Raw genomic sequence first — 17,085 nt, forward strand, 5'->3', positions numbered from 1 at the left:
AGTGCTGTTAATTTAATATCGCTTTCATTTTATTAAGCGTCTGCTAGGGACAGGGCACTGACATCATAATAAAGAATACGAACCAAAGAGCGGTAGCTTAGGAATCATTTACTACACGGTTTACACAGCTTACCAAGCTGATCTGATCACCTGGCCAGGGAGACAGCCCCTGCAAAGTGACGAACTAGGTGACCAACTAAAGCTTCATATGACTGGGTCAGGGGAAGGCCATCCTACTGGACATTGAAGGACAGGTAGATTAAGGGCAAAGGCTGATCTTGGTTGCCAACTTGAGCAGCTCTGCAGTCAGCTAAAAGGCATGTTTCCTGACTAGGTATCCAAAGTGGGAGACCCACTCTAAATGTGCGTGGCATCTTCCTGTGGCACCCTGGTTTAAAAAAAAGAAGAAAAAAAGCTATTCTTTGCCCTGTTTGCTTGCTCTCTTACCAGCAAGTTCATCTGCTCTGCTGCCGCTGCTGCCATCGCCACTGCCACTGCTGGTGTTACACTCCTTCCCTAATATCAGAGCCCAGCTTCTTTGGGCTTCTAATTCCAGGTTTTCAGTGAGAGATTGGAACAGCTGAGGTACCCACATTCATGCGCTGAGCAGCTGCCGGATTCTCAGCCCCTCCAGGGTGAAGGCAGTGATTGTGTGACTTGGACCATATGACCTTTTAATATACACCCATTCTATTGGTTTAGAGAACCATGACCAAGACAACAAGCTATCTGAAGTAGCATAAATATCCCAATTAAAAAAAAATGATACGGAGAGGAGACCATGTGTTCAGATGCACGTGGAAGAGAAGCCCTGGAATGTAACAACCTGGGTTTGAATCATGGCCATGTCAGAGGCTGAGGAGCCTTCTGGAAGATGGGATGGCCACATGACCACTGAATTGCCATGAGGTCTAGACTAATGCTCAGCTCCGCGGCCCTTGTAGGAAGGAATGCATTCTCTGTCCCTGGGAGAGGAACGGGAAGTAAGGCTGGATGGGGAAGTCAGTATTTACATCTACAGTATTTACATCTGTACAGCTGGAGATTCTGATTTGTAAATACTTTCCCGTTTCGTTCCATCAACAAGCATTATTAGACTTTTTTGAGGATGCATATATTTACCACCATTTCTAGGACAGTTTTAAAATCTTGAAGGCTTGAAGAATTAGACAATGGTGTAATTATATAAACGGTACTGCAAGGCGGAGTTGTTCATATGTTTCTCCCTCCCCTCATCACCACCTTCCCCTTCCATTCTCCCCATTTCTCTGTATCAGAGAAACAGAATCCAAAGTCACTAGGAAGAATTCCCCATAGTCAGAAATAAAAATGGTAGACACCAGCCGACAGCGGAGGGCGTGTGGAGCGATTCGCAACAGATTCACTTAGAGGGGTAAATCTGAGGTTGGAGGGAGAGGATATCGCTAGTAAATGTCAGGGTTGGTTTTTAACTGGACTACTGGATTCTACAGTGATACATACGCCATCAGCTGCCAAGGACAGTCATAGCTAAACCGAGACCAGCTAAAGTTTCGAGTGGGTTAAAGGTGAAGTGAAGTCACTGTCGGAGGAGTGCTAGAGTGCAGAATACAGGAAGCCTGGAGATGGGGGTCGGGGGAGGGTAGATGGGGAAACGGCCATAACAGCCCAGATCTGATGCAGAGGGTGATACAAGAATGCTTAATAAAACACCGTTATTCATAATTCCATACAGTCACTTCTCGGTGTCCCTAATCATCACAACTAATAACCCTTAAGCCCGAAGGTCTGTTTTTCTCAAACCAGTCTGGTATAATAAAATACTACAAGGAAATACCAGCTTCGGCTTCTCATACGTGAACACTTCGATCTTAAGCTGCACCCCATTCATGTGACGTCATCTTATAACACTACACAGCCAACAAAGCAAAATTAGAACACACAGTTACAGGAAATAAGGGTAAGATTGTCTCTGCTCTGAAAGCGCTTTGCTTCTTCTTATGACAGATATGCTGCTTCAATCAATGACACTTTTAGACACCTGATAGCATCTCTCCAGTAAGGCTCTTCTGCCTGGTACCCTTTGTTTGCATAGTGAATTAGCACTGGTATAGAGTTTAGGCATTGGGGGACAGTGGAGTTAGTCTCTCTCTGAACACCTAGGACAAGTGGCTTTGACTGTATTGAACTTCCAACTAACCCGTGAGGTTGATATTTTGAGACAAGAAGCTAAGGCTCGGGGATATAGCATGCCAAGGTAATTGCAGCATCAAAAATGACAGTATCGTGCCTTGGGTTTCCAAACCGTGTCCTTCATATCATCCCTAGAAATCATGATTTCTACCAAACCGAAAACACTGTTTTCAATTATCATTTACATCTATCCATCTATTTCACGTAAGCTGCTCTAACTCATTCAAGCACAGCAGAGAACGCACAGAGCTGACAAGTAGAGGGTAGAAGGCTACACCCTATCAATTTCTTTTTGGTGACAAAAACCTCATTGTGTATCTCGTGCTGCTCTGGAACTCACAGAGACCTGCCTGCCTCTGTGTCCCGAGTGCTGGGATTCAAGGTGTGATCTATTTTTGGTTTGAATTGTATGGTTTACAAGTAAAGGACTGGTTTTTGAGAAGAAGCCATGTATCATTCTTGGCTGCGATCTGTCATAAGTCGTTAATACATTTACATTGTGACTGACTTCCATATAAAGTATGTATATGTGCATGCATGTATATATGCTGGGGAATGAACCCTGCACCCAGTGGGCCCTTCAGTGCTCCACCACTGAGGTGTATAACCCAGGTCTCATTTTGCTGTTACTTTTGAGACTTTTTATGTAAGTTGCCCAGGGCAAATCTGCGCAGCTTAGGCAGGCAGGTTCTGGGTATCCTCTGGCCTCAGCTTCCAGAGCGGCTGGGGTAGCTGGCACACAGCATCAGTCTGAGATGAAGCAACTCCATGACCCTAAAGACAGCAGCTGCCTTTGCCCCGCTAAACTCTGCTATGTACACACCCTACTAACCATGGCCATGGCTCACACTAGGGCTCATATGTCCAGGTAATACATCCCTAACCCTGCTATCATACTTGATGGCTACGTACAATGAACTCTTCTGTTGAGTTTGAAGCTTATGCGGGCTGCTCTACTTTGTGGTGCTAGTCCCCATCTGATGCGGATGGAAGGAAATGCTAGCAATTTTATGGAGCTGGCAAGTAGAAACTGGCATCAGTCCACACATTGTTTCCCCTATTACTCCATCTTTGCCCAAGTACATTGGATTTGAGAACTGCAATTTTTGCGTTCTGGCATCTAGGGCTTAAGGCGTCACTGTCTCTAAGTAGCTTAATATGTAGTTATCTCTGCCTTTTTGCTTTCTCTATTTGTTGACTTTAAGGGGCTAAATCCTTTTCACTGAAATAATGAGAGGCCGCTGTCACCCAAGTTAATGTACCAACTAACTCAATTAGGCCTACAGTTCTTGTAACGGATACCTTGTTTCAGGGAGAGGGTTCTCTTCTTTAAAAACAGAACCAGAAATGAAATAAAACCAAACAAAAAAACCTCCCAAGGTTGAGCAAATGTGTTTCATGGAGCAGTAGCAGATGTGATGAAATTTCGGTATCCAAAATGAGAACGGCCAGTCATGTCAAAATGATATAGAATCTTTGAAGCCAGGTGCTCTCGTTGAAGTCTTTTAGACCTGGCATCTTCCAGCAATGACAGTTATGACCCTGGACAACTATGAAATGCCTTTTGGTATTTGCCCTAATTTCCTGGGGCATAAGTCTTAAGAACCCTAGAATCTCTGAAGTGACAGTGGTTTTGTATGCTACTGAGTTCACTTGGGGTTGAGTGAAGCCTAGGATTGCGCTAAGCTAACTCAGGGTTAGAGGTGATTTTCCGGTCTCAACTTATAACCACCAGGGTTGAGTTAATCACCCATGGGCATGGTTTAATTGGTCATGTCCATGTTATGAGACCTCCATAATAACCCAAAATGAAGGGGTTCAGAGAGCTTCAGGACAGCTGAGCATTCAGAGACTCTAAGAGGTGACTGTGTCTGCTCCCTTCCCTGGGCCTACAAATCCCTCCATTGTGTCTTGCAACAGGGCTAGTAAAGGTGTTTTCCTGAGTCCTGCAAGTCAGCCTGGCAAATGAGACAAACCAAGAGATAACACTACACGGGAACCCTAATGTATGGATGACTGGACAGATGATAGATAGACAACCTTGGCTTTGTGATTGTCATAGGAATGGGGGTTGCAGTCCTGAGGAGTGAACTCTGCTGAGATCAGCTTCTCGCTCCACAAAGTCAGAGGACTGACTATGAGTAGCGGTGAATAGAGGAGTCAGTCCACTTGTATCCTTTGCACAACTGCTTGTGAAGGGGAGGAATTCTCACACCTTGACAGTCAGAGACTTACTTCTGTGTTTATTGCACTGCCATGGGAACGCTATCCAGACCAATCAGCAAGGGAAGGGGTCGCTGTTAGAGAACTGACTTCTAGAACTTCAACAACCTTCCTGTGTCTAATTTCCTACAGCAGGATGTCTTCCATCCTTAACACCTTGCACACTGTTATACTACCGTACAAAGCTTCCCGATGTTGAACCAAGGAAAACTTCAAGTATTTTGTTTCACCTTTGCTCAAGACACAAGTAACCCAAGGGAAGTCTTGCTGGCTCTCTCTCTTGTAGGTTCCTCCGTCGAGGGGGAAGTGAGATTCCAAATGGAGTGCTAAAGGCTACTGGCACTTTGGACATTAGATATCCCAACAAGGGAGGGCACTAATTCTCAGTCACTGTCCAAGAATGCTTTTTGGCTTCAGACGGACACACAGAAAAGGCAATAAATAGAAACCACAAGCAATGTTTTCATTTGTCCAATTGTCAAGCTTGTGGTAAAGGTCTATCTCCATACAGAGGAGGAACTCAGGATGAAGAGGCTATGAGAAAATCCAGATTTAACTATTTGAACTGGAAAACACATCAGTTTTTTTTCCTGACAAAGTTAAATTGATTTTAATGAATACTGGCTCTGTCAGTTAAATTACAGAGTAGATATTCCTTATGAATTAAATGAGCTAATGAGATGGATATGTTTAAAGCATATAATGAGATGAAAGCATTCAAAACTATTACAATAGCAAAGGTGAATTCAAGTGAACAATAGTTCACTTTCTCACTGCACAGCAAGTAGACCAGATGACGCAGATGCGGTCCGGTAAAAGAACCAAGATGCAATTAAGACTGCTTTGCTGAGCTCCGGTAAAGCCTTTGCTGGGGTGGTATGCAGTATTAGAAAAGAACTGATTCTAAAAACTGTGTAACCAATCTTTTACCAAGAAGGGTGCTGCAGGTTTGCTTTTAGTGAGACTAAGTCAAATGTGATGGAAGTGCCGGTAAGCATATCTTAACGTGATTGCGGCTGTCCAACAACAACAGCAACAACAACAACAACAACAACAGCAACAGCAGCAGCAGCAGCAGCAGCAGCAGCAGCAGCAGCAGCAGCAGCAGCAGCAAAACAATTCCAAAAGAATCAAACAGCTTCGTGCTTTAAGTTTCCCTACAGCCCATTCTCATCCCTTGATTTTGGAGAAAGATCGGGTGTTTGTATTTCTATAAGAAAGAAATTGAGTAATAGAATCAATTCAGAATTTTGCTTTATTCTTCACTGTTTGCATATGAATATGGAAGCTACTCAAACAGTCCTGTCATTTAACTCTGTTACTTCCAAAAACAATTCCCTTTTATGTTAATCACCCAAACAGTTAGCATATTTATAAAATAGCTAGGTCATATGTAGCTGAATGTGTTCAAGTAACAACTTTAACTACAAACTCATATTGAGAAAAAGATTTAAAACAGAACTCATCACATGATCTTTGGAAATTAAATGTAAGTGAAATGTGTATAGTTTTTTTTTTAAAGGGGGTTATAAGTACAATGCAATTGGAAGATCTTTTATCTTTCTGGATTCTTCCATGAAACAGGAGTCTTGTATCTAAGTACCTATTCCCTTCTATTGGCTTCAGGTTATTTTGATATATATATATATATATATATATATATATATATATATATCTTAAGATTTGGCTTTTCTAACAAGAAAAGGCAGCCCAATCCTCTTGGTAAAAATCAGTAGTGTGGAGCTGGAAGAACATTACTGATATTCTTGCATAAGAGTGGCCACTTAGATCGCTGTTTTTGCCTAAGCTGCTCCTTTGAATATCAGGGTGAGCTTCAGGTTCATAAAGGGCCTTTGTAAACCCATCCTGATGCTTTTAAAATGGTACCTCTTTAATTTGTCCAAATCAAATATGTTATGACTTCTGGCAGTGTTTTTCAAATGTTCTTTTTAAAATTGTAAACATCCTAGTAAGTCAGCAAATGATGGGCACTATTTGATAAACTTGTAAATACTTGCATAGAGTCCTCCTCTGAAGCTCGTGGGTTTCTTAGAGAAAAGCTTGGACACAGAGCTCTTCTATCTCATCCTGAATTCCAGAGAGCTCTAGCTGCAGAGGAAATGGAAGGAAGGCCAGTCTTAGGGCTCTCTTGTTCCCCTCTCTAAGATCATAAATCAACCCTAGTGCATGAACTTTGCAATCATCATAGGAAAGACAAGGTTGTGTGCACAGGCAATACAAGATTGTATGCATGGGAAATACAAGGTGGTATGGACAAGAAATACAAGGTTGTGTGCACAGGAAATACAGGGTTGTGTGCGCAGGAAATACAAGTTTGTTTCTAAGAAGAAAAGAAGGGAAAATGGAAGACACGTAGGGCCAGAGAACAGAGTATCTTGGAGTTACATAGACCCAAACTTCATTAATTACAAATCAAACCAGTGAGAGTCTCCACAATGAGATTGAGGTGTCCCAAGTGTTCAAACACAACAGGGCACCATCTCACTATGTTCAGTTGTGCCTGAATGAGGGAGTTACTGATTGTCTTTTTATCTACTAACTCTGAGTTCTTTTATCAGCAGTCTTAATGTCTTAAAAATACAGTTGTCAGTGTGGGCAAACTGAAATAGATCACATACACAGAGGCATTATTTCTTGCCATATAGGTCTATGCAAACATCACCAGAGTGCTATATTTAAAGAAAGTCATTAAAAAGTACTCTGATATCTGAAGAACATCCCATAGAGAAGTTTTCTAAAGCAGGATAAAACAAAGTATTTAAAACCATGTTGGTAATTATGGAATTTGGTATGCCATTGAAAATTATTTTATGATATTGAAAAATCATTCAAAGTTCCGAAAAAGTAAACATTTCTTACATATATTACAAATCTGCCTTCTATAAAGGATGTGGGAAAACTCTGACTATATAGTTATTAAAGTAAAAAAAAAGGTGGAAAAGAAAAATTCAAATGTCAAAATCTAAGTTCAACTCCGGAGGACAAATAATACCCATTCTAGGTCTCACATAGGCGGCACTAACTATTAAACGACAGGATGGAAGGTGGGCGTGTGTCTGCAGTCAACAGCCCACACTTCAATTCCATGTTGTAATGTGAGGTCCATTCACGTCTAGACTTTGAAGGTCTCTGAGACAGCATGCCTATTTATACAGGACCCCATGCCATGACTTAACACGTGGATACATAGTACCACATTACCATCTATAAAGAATAAAACAGAGCTGCTTTGCACTACTATAATGAGGAAAATCAATACAGCTTATAATTCAGGAATATTATACATCACAACAACACTTATACTATAAACGCTATTGAATAAAGCTCAATGCTACTATAGCCTCATCTGTTAGTCTCATCTGGCCAATGCATAGGCAGCCAGGAGCCGGCTGTAAACTCCAGCTCTTGCAGCTTTCTCATACACAAGGAACCCGCTACACACAACGGACACTCACATATATTTGAAGTGCATCTGTAGTTTAAACAGGAGAACCACACACGTGCATATTTACACACACCAGCTTCTGATTCCGACTCAAGCAAGAGGAGAAGCTTGTGTCTGCTTGCTCGTATTTTATTGGAGGAGCCACATGCCATGCTTATTACTGTGGTGATGTATCACTGCCAACCTGCGGAGGATTAGATTCTCCTGTGAGGGACACTCCTGATACATCTGTTGAGGATGTTTCCAGAGAAGATTCCTATAGGGAAGACCCACCCTCAAAGTGGGTAGACAGGATGGACTCAAAGGAGACAATGGACAGAGCAGGAAGTCCAACGACAAACCCTATAAGCAGACGCTACATTGGTCTTCCCACCCCAACCGTGTCTATGTCAGATATGATGGAGGGTAATTCACACACTGACCAGTGCTTATGGCTTTTTACTTAGTCCTGGATTATCTTAGATTTGCTTGTACAAAATTTCGGTGTTCATCTCATTGACTCTGACACAGATTCCTATAAAAAGTGGAGTCACCTCTTTTCCATATCATGACTTTCTAATTCAGCATGATTCTTTGCTTGGTTTCTGTCTTGCCTAACAATCCAGGGGCTTTGGGAACAAGTGTCTGGGACAGCCTTAGGTGTCTCCTCTCTCCCCTAAACTATTTACCTCAGTGCCTTGGTTACTACATACTATATAATATATGCTCAAAAAATAAAATCTAAAATAAACAAGCACTAGGCATTAAAAGGAAAAATAAGAATAAAATTCTTTTCATAAATCCAATCCTCTAAGTAACAAAAATATAAATAAGTAAAAAATTTCTATTTTACAGTTTAAGAAGATAAGATTGATACTAATTTCATCATCTATGCTTTAAATTTTGCTGTAAACTACAAATTCATAATTGGATTACAGAAAATTATGTAAATCAATGGTTAGTGACATGGGTCACACATTAATTTCCTACACCATTGTCAGATTTAAAGCAAACTAGCACTCCATAAAGAAACGAGGAGTCAAACAAGGCAATTTGCTTAAAGGCCAGCAAGTGACAGAACACAGCTTAATTACTCTACTCACTGATATCTGCATTGCATATCCTTTGGATAAAATACTGCCCTGGCTCTTTAAATACTTTTACATACTATTTTCATTTATTCATTCAACATATACAACTTGTAGAGTAGTTTGGCCAGTCACTAGGATAAAGAGCTACGCTAGGCTAGTGACTATGCGAATAGCTTGTGAGACTAGCAGGAGAATAATAACCTCTGCCTTAGGCTTTAGCAAAGAAGGCATAGTAATAGTAAACATGCTTGTCTTTTTCAGCAATGTAGTGCATGTACATTACACATCACTTACAGTACTACGTGAAGCTATCAGAAAAATCTCATGAGTTACTTCTAGTTGACCAGAAAATGTCGACATAATGAAACTAGAGAAATTGCCCCACGTCATACAGATATTTCTCATCAGACATTACATGAGAAGCTGGGTGGGCTGGGCTGCAGAAAGCATAGGCTTTGTCTCTCTGCTGCATCACGTCTGCGGGAAGAGTATGGTGAATAGCAGATTGCACAGAGACTTTTAAGTCATGTGGATGGAACCTAGGTGACTGAAGGGGGGCGTCACACGACTTGCTGGGACCCCCTTTCTGTGTCTGAAGGATTGATGAGCAAGAGTAGAGACACCATACACAGGGGGCTGCTATAGTTCTGGGTTCTGTAAGAGAGCAGGCCGAGCAAGCCAGTAAGCAACATCCCTCCATGGCCTCTGCATCAGCTCCTGCTTTCTGACCTGCTTGAGCTCCAGTCCTGACTTCCTTTGGTGATGAACAGCAGTGTGGAAGTGTAAGCCGAATAAACCCTTTCCTCCCCAACTTGCTTCTTGGTCATGATGTTTTGTGCAGGAATAGAAACCCTGACTAAGATTCCCTGTGTTCATAATCAAGACGGTAAGCTTTCTGAAACGTCTCCATTGGCTGGAAAGAGAAGCTCCCTTGGTGAGGGATGGTATAGGACTTAGAGAGCCGGTGAGTAATTATGCAGACCTAGCGACTTGGCAGGAGTAGCTTCTAGCTGGCTAGCTTTCTTTTAGCAGGCATGGTTTCCCTCATTTGAATGGGCTGTAGGTCCAGTTAAGACAACTGTTGGTTGCTGCCGTGGTATGAGAGCTACCATTGCATTTTTAGGACATCTGGCCCTGTTGGTCAGTGCTGTGGTTCATAGGCATCACAGATGGACAGGACCACTGCTTCCCTCCTTTGGCAGCTTGTATAGTTCATTCTGGCAGAATGGAAACTGGATCCAACAGATGGAGGCTTTTAGGTTAGCTAAAGCACAAGTAACCAGAGACCTTTGTCCTAAGCATTCAGTGACTGCAATAATAGGGAATTACCTTCAAACCCTTAAAGACAACCAAGGGTGATAGCAACAGCCACTACTTTTTTAGGGATCACTTGGATCATATTGATCAAAAAACTCAAATGGAGGTTGCTCATTCTTGATACAGGGGTTTGTTACATAGTCTATGTCTGTTTTGGGGAGCACTGTCAGTCCAAGTGTAGTAACTTCATCTAATACTTACATATATAGGTATATAGTATATGTATTATACAGGGAAACTGCAATTGTACCCAATGCAATTGCACTGCGGTGGAGCCCAGCTCACAGGTCCATCTGGAATACAACTTCTGTACCTAACTCTCAGGAGACACCTCAGAAGAGGGGGTGTAAGTGCCAGGGGACCTCCAGGAGTCCGTGTCTTCTGAAAATAGCTCCATAAACACCAAAGGAACAATGGCCATATCAACAGCCAGACTAACATGAAAGGGCAGAATGTCGAGGGGTCGTACCCCTAGGCAAAGGACTCAGGGCAACTCCTAATCGTGGAGAAGGGGGAAGAATTGGCTTCTTCCAGGGAAGAGACCTCTAACAGCTTATCTCATATAAAGTGGCCAGTCCTGAAATCATAAACATAAATAACAAATGGACTTACTGGGTCATACATATATACAATGTACATATACATATAAGTAACAATAATAATCAAAGAAAAAGAGGCCATCAATTTGAGAGGGAGCAGGGGGAAACATGAGAGGGACTGGAGGGAAGGGACATGGGAAGGGTTGGAGGGGAGGGGTTAATGGGGAGGGACATGAGAGGGGTTAAGGGGAGGGACATAGGAAGGATCGGAGGGAGAAAAGGGAAGGGGAGAAAACAATGTAAGTTTATTTAAGATATATTAAAAACAGCACTGTTAAGAAAAAGAGATCAAATTAAAAAAAAAACTAACTTTCTTAACAAAGGGGGGGGCAAGTGTAATTCTTTCTCATCGTAAAGAAAAAAAATTAAGTTTAAAACAAAGTCCAGAGTTCCCTTAAAAAACAAAGGGACGCTTAACTCCCCTTATTGTGAAGTCAGGATGACATCGGTGGAAACTCTTTTGTGGTGGTGAGAATTGAACCAAGGTCTCAGACATCCCAGGCTAGCTCTTGCCACTTAGTCAGAGCCCTTGACTCCCTGATGTGTAAGAGAATATCTGATGCTGGCTCCACAGAAGCCCTGAGCTTCTGTGTGGGTCAGTCAGTGGGAATGAGTCCTCGTGGGATCCTCTTCCTTAGAACTACTGCATTCTGAGAAACCTAAACCATACGGGAGGGCTATGCTCAGATGTTCCTTCGATGTCCATAGCATAGCTGAGCATATGTAAATATCTAACATCAGTGGCGAGCCAGTTGAGGGAGCCGCCTTGGACTTCCAGCTTGATGGAGCCTTCAGGCAGCCTCAGACATCTGGAGGCACTTGCACGAGAAGTCCTAGCCAAAAAAATAAGCGAACAGCCCAGGCAACTGACAGAATCGCAAGGGATGAAAAATGCCTTCTCTAAACTGGTGAACTTTGGGGGTGGTTTCCTAGGCAGCACTAGAAAGCCAAAGAAGTAGATGATGCGCTCAGTTTTTGACACTTGGAATTTGTGGGGCTGAGAAGACACTCGGGTGGAAAAACACTTCGGAGAAATACCGATCGGTTTTATATAGTTAATGTCTGGAGCTAAGGCACGCAGTGTAGGTTGCACTTACTGATGGAGTCAAAGTTACACAGAAGTTAGCTAAAGACAAGAATAGACAAGATCAAGTGTAATTACATTACGACAGACCAGGGTCCTGAGAAAGCCTCCTGTTTAGTGACCGGGTGAAGGGGAGTTGCTCGAGATAAATAAACAGATGTGGCTACTGAGAATGGAGCGAAGACCTGGTCTTTGTGGTGCTATACAGGCCGTGGTGGTGAACAGTTCAAGTAAGATTTGTAGAAATAAGGAGAGAGCTCAAAGATGAAAAAAAGGGACGGATATTCCCTGGGGCAATTGGCGGCAGCCGGATGACCCGCAAATCATGAGTTGTGATGGGTATGGTGGTGACAAAGGACAGCCATGCCAAAGGAACAGTGCAGAAAGGAGCCTGTCATACACACATATGCAAGGTAAGGTGTGGATTTAGAATGCCCTGGGAACTGCCTTTAAGGGAAGAAGAGAATGGTAGGCTGGAGATGAAGGAGAAGGAAGAAGCCAAAGGGTTATTTTTCATGAAGTTTAAGAGACAGCAGGATGTTTTTATGCTGGCTGGATCGTATCACCACACTGGGGAGAATTTTAAAAAATATTACTTTTGTCTTTACTTTCAAATTACACATATGTGTGTGAGTCTGTGTGTGCATATGCGTGCATAAGTTCAGTTGCTCTCAGAGGCCAGAGGCATCTCATCCCCTGGAGCTAGAGTTACAACTGGTTGTGAGCAGCAGCCCGATATGGGTGCTAGGAATGGAACTTGGGACTTCTGAAAGGACAATACAGACTCTGAAACCCTCCCTGTGCCACCTCTCCAGCCCCATAGTGGAGAAATTTTAGTGATACGGAAGTAGAATCAAGAACGGTAAAGAGCAAATGTCCTTGAATGTTGGGAGAATGGTGGGAGGAGAGACTCACAAACAGGCAATCTGGTGGTTTCTATTGACTATCACACTACCAGGGTCTAGAATCACCTCGGGGGGGGGGAGGGGCAGATCTCTGGGAGGATCTGCAATTGAGTTTCTAGAGTGGGTTTGCTGAAGTGGGACAAATTCTATTAAATATGGGGGATGCCAGACCACGGGCTGAGGTCCCGGGTTGAATAAAAAAGGAGAAAGTGAGCCAGGTGTTCATTTCTGCCTGCTTCCTATGGCTATGATGTGATCAGCTGCCTCTGGCTCTTCACACCAAACCCTGGCCACCATGATGGACTCTCCTGTCACTTTGTGAGACAATACTCCCCCTTCTTCAAGTTGCCTCTATTCAGTGTTTGGTTTCAATGATGAAAAATGCAACGAATGTACGCATGAATGGAGATTTTGCTTATAGGAAACCAAGAGCATGCATGCCCTCCGGAGGTTTCCATTTTTCTGTTTAATACATTGCAAGGTGGGGGTTTGGGGCAGAATTGGGAGATTTGACATCACTCATGGGAAATACAGAGGCTAGAAACACCGCCAGGAAGATATAGTGTGGGGATCCAGGCTGCTGAGGTTGGCAAGCCAAGAACTAAGTGTTATTAGTCCCTCTTTACATGTGAAGAATCAAGGCTCGGAAGGTTAACAAACAGGTTATAAAGTAAGCACGTGAAGGAGCTCACATCTGAGTCTAGTCCTGCGTAATTCCTTCCAGTACATTAAGCTAAATGAGTCTGTTGGTCTGGGGAGTAATTTTAGTTTCTAGAAGGAAGCCATTTGAGATCCAAACTCTCATCTTGCCTGCTTATCCTCTTTGTCCATTCCTATAAGTTTTGCGAGAGAACCCACACTTCTGCTAAATCATCCCTACTGTTTTCAGCCAAGGAAAAGCGTTAGGAATTGTGGGCAACAGACAACAGTGCCACACGGACTCTCCTTTCAGATGTCACCACCTCTGAGGGGCTTTGGTTAGGACTGAGGCCAAGCAGGAAGGTGATGGAGCCCTTAGCACAGCGACTGTCTCCTGACCGGGACTTAGGAGATACAAGCGAGGGGACCACAGAATTGAAGAGTATCGCATCTGAAGACTGGGGCGTAATGTCCTCATTGTGCTTAGCATAGTAAGTTCTCCTGGTGAAGCTTGTGCCAGATGTTAAGGCGTTCTCTGAAGTTGTGGTCAAAGAGATGATGAGATCGGCTTGTCTGGATGTCACAAATCTAAGGTGGTGGGTGACGGGTCATGGACAATGCAAATTTGCCATACAGGTCTTTTTCCTTTACTTTTCTTTTTCTCCTTCCTATCTACCTACCTTCCTTCCTTCCTTCCTTCTTTTTTTATTACAAGAAGTAGATTATAGGCTCCTCCATTCATGCAAACAGTCTTTTCCCAGCCCACCAAAGAACTAAAGACCAACAAGAGTCTCTACTTGAAAAACAGAATTACATCTTTACAATATGGGGATTTGGGGCTTTATCTGGGCAATAGTAAAGTAGACAAGTGAATTGTGTAGGTCACATTTTCAACAAAGTTTGTGCTAAGGCACTGCCTCTCCTACCCCCAACCTGAGATTTCCATAAATCCCATGGTTCTGCCGCCAGGCTGGAAGGTCAGTTCTCTGGACTTCACAAGTAAATCAGGATAGGGAGGTCTGTGACCACCCACTTCGGGAAAGATTTCTTTACTCAAGGATTGAAAAGTTACTTTGAATAAACTTACACACAGTTACGTCAGAGGCACATCTTAACATCTGTCGGGTAAGAGGGGTAGTTTTTGAAACGTTAGCTTTCCACAAACAACGACATTATTTCCTTATTAGCATTTATTGGGGGAGAATAGAAAGTACTGGAGTGTATTTCTCGACGGAGAGACAAATATGAATTTAGAAATTTCATTTATAGATGATGCCCATGCTCATGGGTGTGCAGGTTTGGTGGACATGTATTCCTCTCTGCTATTACAGGCAACAGCTTAGGAACTGTATCCAGAGATCTCTCAGGGAGCTACACTACATAAAAAGCTGTATTCCTATGGCGTGCTTCGAATGTTCTGGAGCTGAGAGGATCTCAGTCTATTCTAGGATTCTTCTAAATTTCCTTGCAAATCTGAATGATGATTTGCCTTGCCCAATGTATCAAGGTAAATAGGTGGAGGAGCTCGGATTTAAACACATGCTTATGTGCACTGAGAGATGCTGATGTGAGCCAGTTATTTCCTGGAAAAGAATGTGAGCAGCCAGGACTGAGCCCGGCATGAACATCTTTGCACCCGCAGCTTTCCCAGTATCCTGAATTCTGAGTTCAGTAATGCTAATTAGCTACAAGTTTTTCATTTTAATGACAACAGGCTTGGATGCTATCAATAAACAAAATGTCCACGAGAAACATGGAATTCTTTACTATTATGATTTGTCATTTGTCAAAATAATCCCTGGTATAACTAATAAGTTCTACCTGACTAACTTTATGCTCATCATCCTCTGAAAAAGGTAGCTTCAGGGTCAGACAACATAAACACACAGATCTTAATTCCTGTGTAGTTTCCTGATCTGTTTACACATGGTGCCAATGTATAAAAATACATAGCAGTCGTGCTAATTAAAGCATTACTTCTTTGAAATGTGTTACGTGCAGTTTTGATGAAGAGATATTTCTTCTCTGCCGTGACCCCACTCTCCAGTGATGACCTGTGGTGACATGGCAGCTACCAGATGATAGTTCATTGTATGAAAGGTTCTATATGGGGGTGTATTTACTAGTATCATGGAAAATCTAAGGCCTAAAATCCCTTCATTTCATTAAGGTGGATATGCTCAAGACAGAGCACTGGTTCTCAGCCTTGCTAATGCTGTGACCCTTTAATACAGATTCCCCATGCTGTGGTGACCGCAACCACAAAGTCATTTCTGTGGCTACTTCATTATGCTACTGCCATGAATCGTAAATACTGGTATGTAGATAAGCTTGGGCAGCCTCTGTGAAAGGGTTCCTCCATCCGCAAAGGGGGGTCACAGACCCGACAGGTTGGGAACCACTGTCGGAGAGTAGCATTGTTAGGGGGAATGATGAAAGGATAACAACAGAGAACAAGTTCAAATCTTCAGCCCACCGGTCAAGGCGAGCATCTAAAAGAGATGCTGGCTTTGTTCTCTCCTTGCAGAGAACTGAGGTGTGCGAGATGCAAATCATGGGTGGGGAAGCATAGCTCACGCACCCCTGGGAGAGACAGAGGAAGAAGAGCAAAGGAAACCCCTTAAAGCAAACATTCATCACATAATAGAAGACAAAGATGTCTCGGAGGTTGCTCTGAGGAATAACTCAGCAGCATGTTCTTCAAAGTCGCAGAGGAGACCGCTCTCTCTGACGTATGTACCTGCGAACCCATAAATAACCCGAAACTACACCCCGCACGGGTGGATGTATGCACATGCCCATTTTGAGGGGGTTTATATTGGAAATGTGAAATACAGTGCTCTCTAGCCATATAAATTCTGTTTTTATTCAGAGACAATTGATTGAAAAGTCTCTATTACCTCCAAGTGCAAACTCTAAAAGGTTTGGAGGGAGGGCAACTGGGCAAAAAGGTCAATTAAGTTAAAATCCTTTAATGTGGTTTATATTTAAAAGTTTTTCTAATAAGATTAGTATGCTATCCCCGCTCCATGTGCAAGCCCAATTAAGAAAATGTAATATACCCAAGGTACCACGAAAGATGACATTCTGAACTGTCTTCCAGTCTTCTCCCGAAAACAAAACTCGGAACACGCTCGTAAAGAGGGAACAGCCAAAGAGACAAACCACCAGCCGCCGAAGGCAGACAATTGTATTACTCCTGCGATAAACGTGTTGACTCTTCAAGTTTTCGAGTAAATTAATAAAAATATTCATGAGCAGATGATATCTGCCACCTCCAAACCTTTATTCTTTCTCACAGAAGCTGAATGCAAGCGTGGTTAAAGACAAATTTATGAAGGGTGACGTTAAAGGGAAAAACAAACAAACAACAAACCAACCAACCACAGGCTCCACGACTCTTTCGCTTACCATTGTCGCCAGAAGGTAACGATACAGTGTTTGTTGGCACGGTGTCAGAATTCACTTTTCCATTCTCGAATGTGTCATTTTCCGTCTGCTGTAAGTGCCAGTTGAGGCCAAATAGATGCATTGCTGGGGGTAAAGCATACAAATTGTTTAAAGGTCTGCTGTTCCGAACTCCAAAGGCAAGTGCTTCACATGTTCATAA

General features: G+C 42.7%; 1 protein-coding gene across 10 annotated transcripts in view; it reads right to left on the reverse strand.

Moving 5' to 3' along the window:
- The window catches only part of Tenm3 (teneurin transmembrane protein 3), a 1,292,348-nt gene that overhangs the window by 123,639 nt on the left and 1,151,624 nt on the right, over positions 1-17,085 (reverse strand). For all 10 annotated transcript variants that reach the window (XM_029480775.1, XM_029480772.1, XM_029480778.1 and 7 more), the window contains one exon: positions 16,887-17,009. In XM_029480775.1, coding sequence (XP_029336635.1) covers positions 16,887-17,009 — 123 coding nt within the window. The remainder of the gene's footprint in view (positions 1-16,886; positions 17,010-17,085) is intronic.

The sequence above is a fragment of the Mus caroli genome, chromosome 8 (genome assembly GCF_900094665.2).
Source record: "Mus caroli chromosome 8, CAROLI_EIJ_v1.1, whole genome shotgun sequence".
Taxonomy (NCBI): Eukaryota; Metazoa; Chordata; class Mammalia; order Rodentia; family Muridae; genus Mus; species Mus caroli.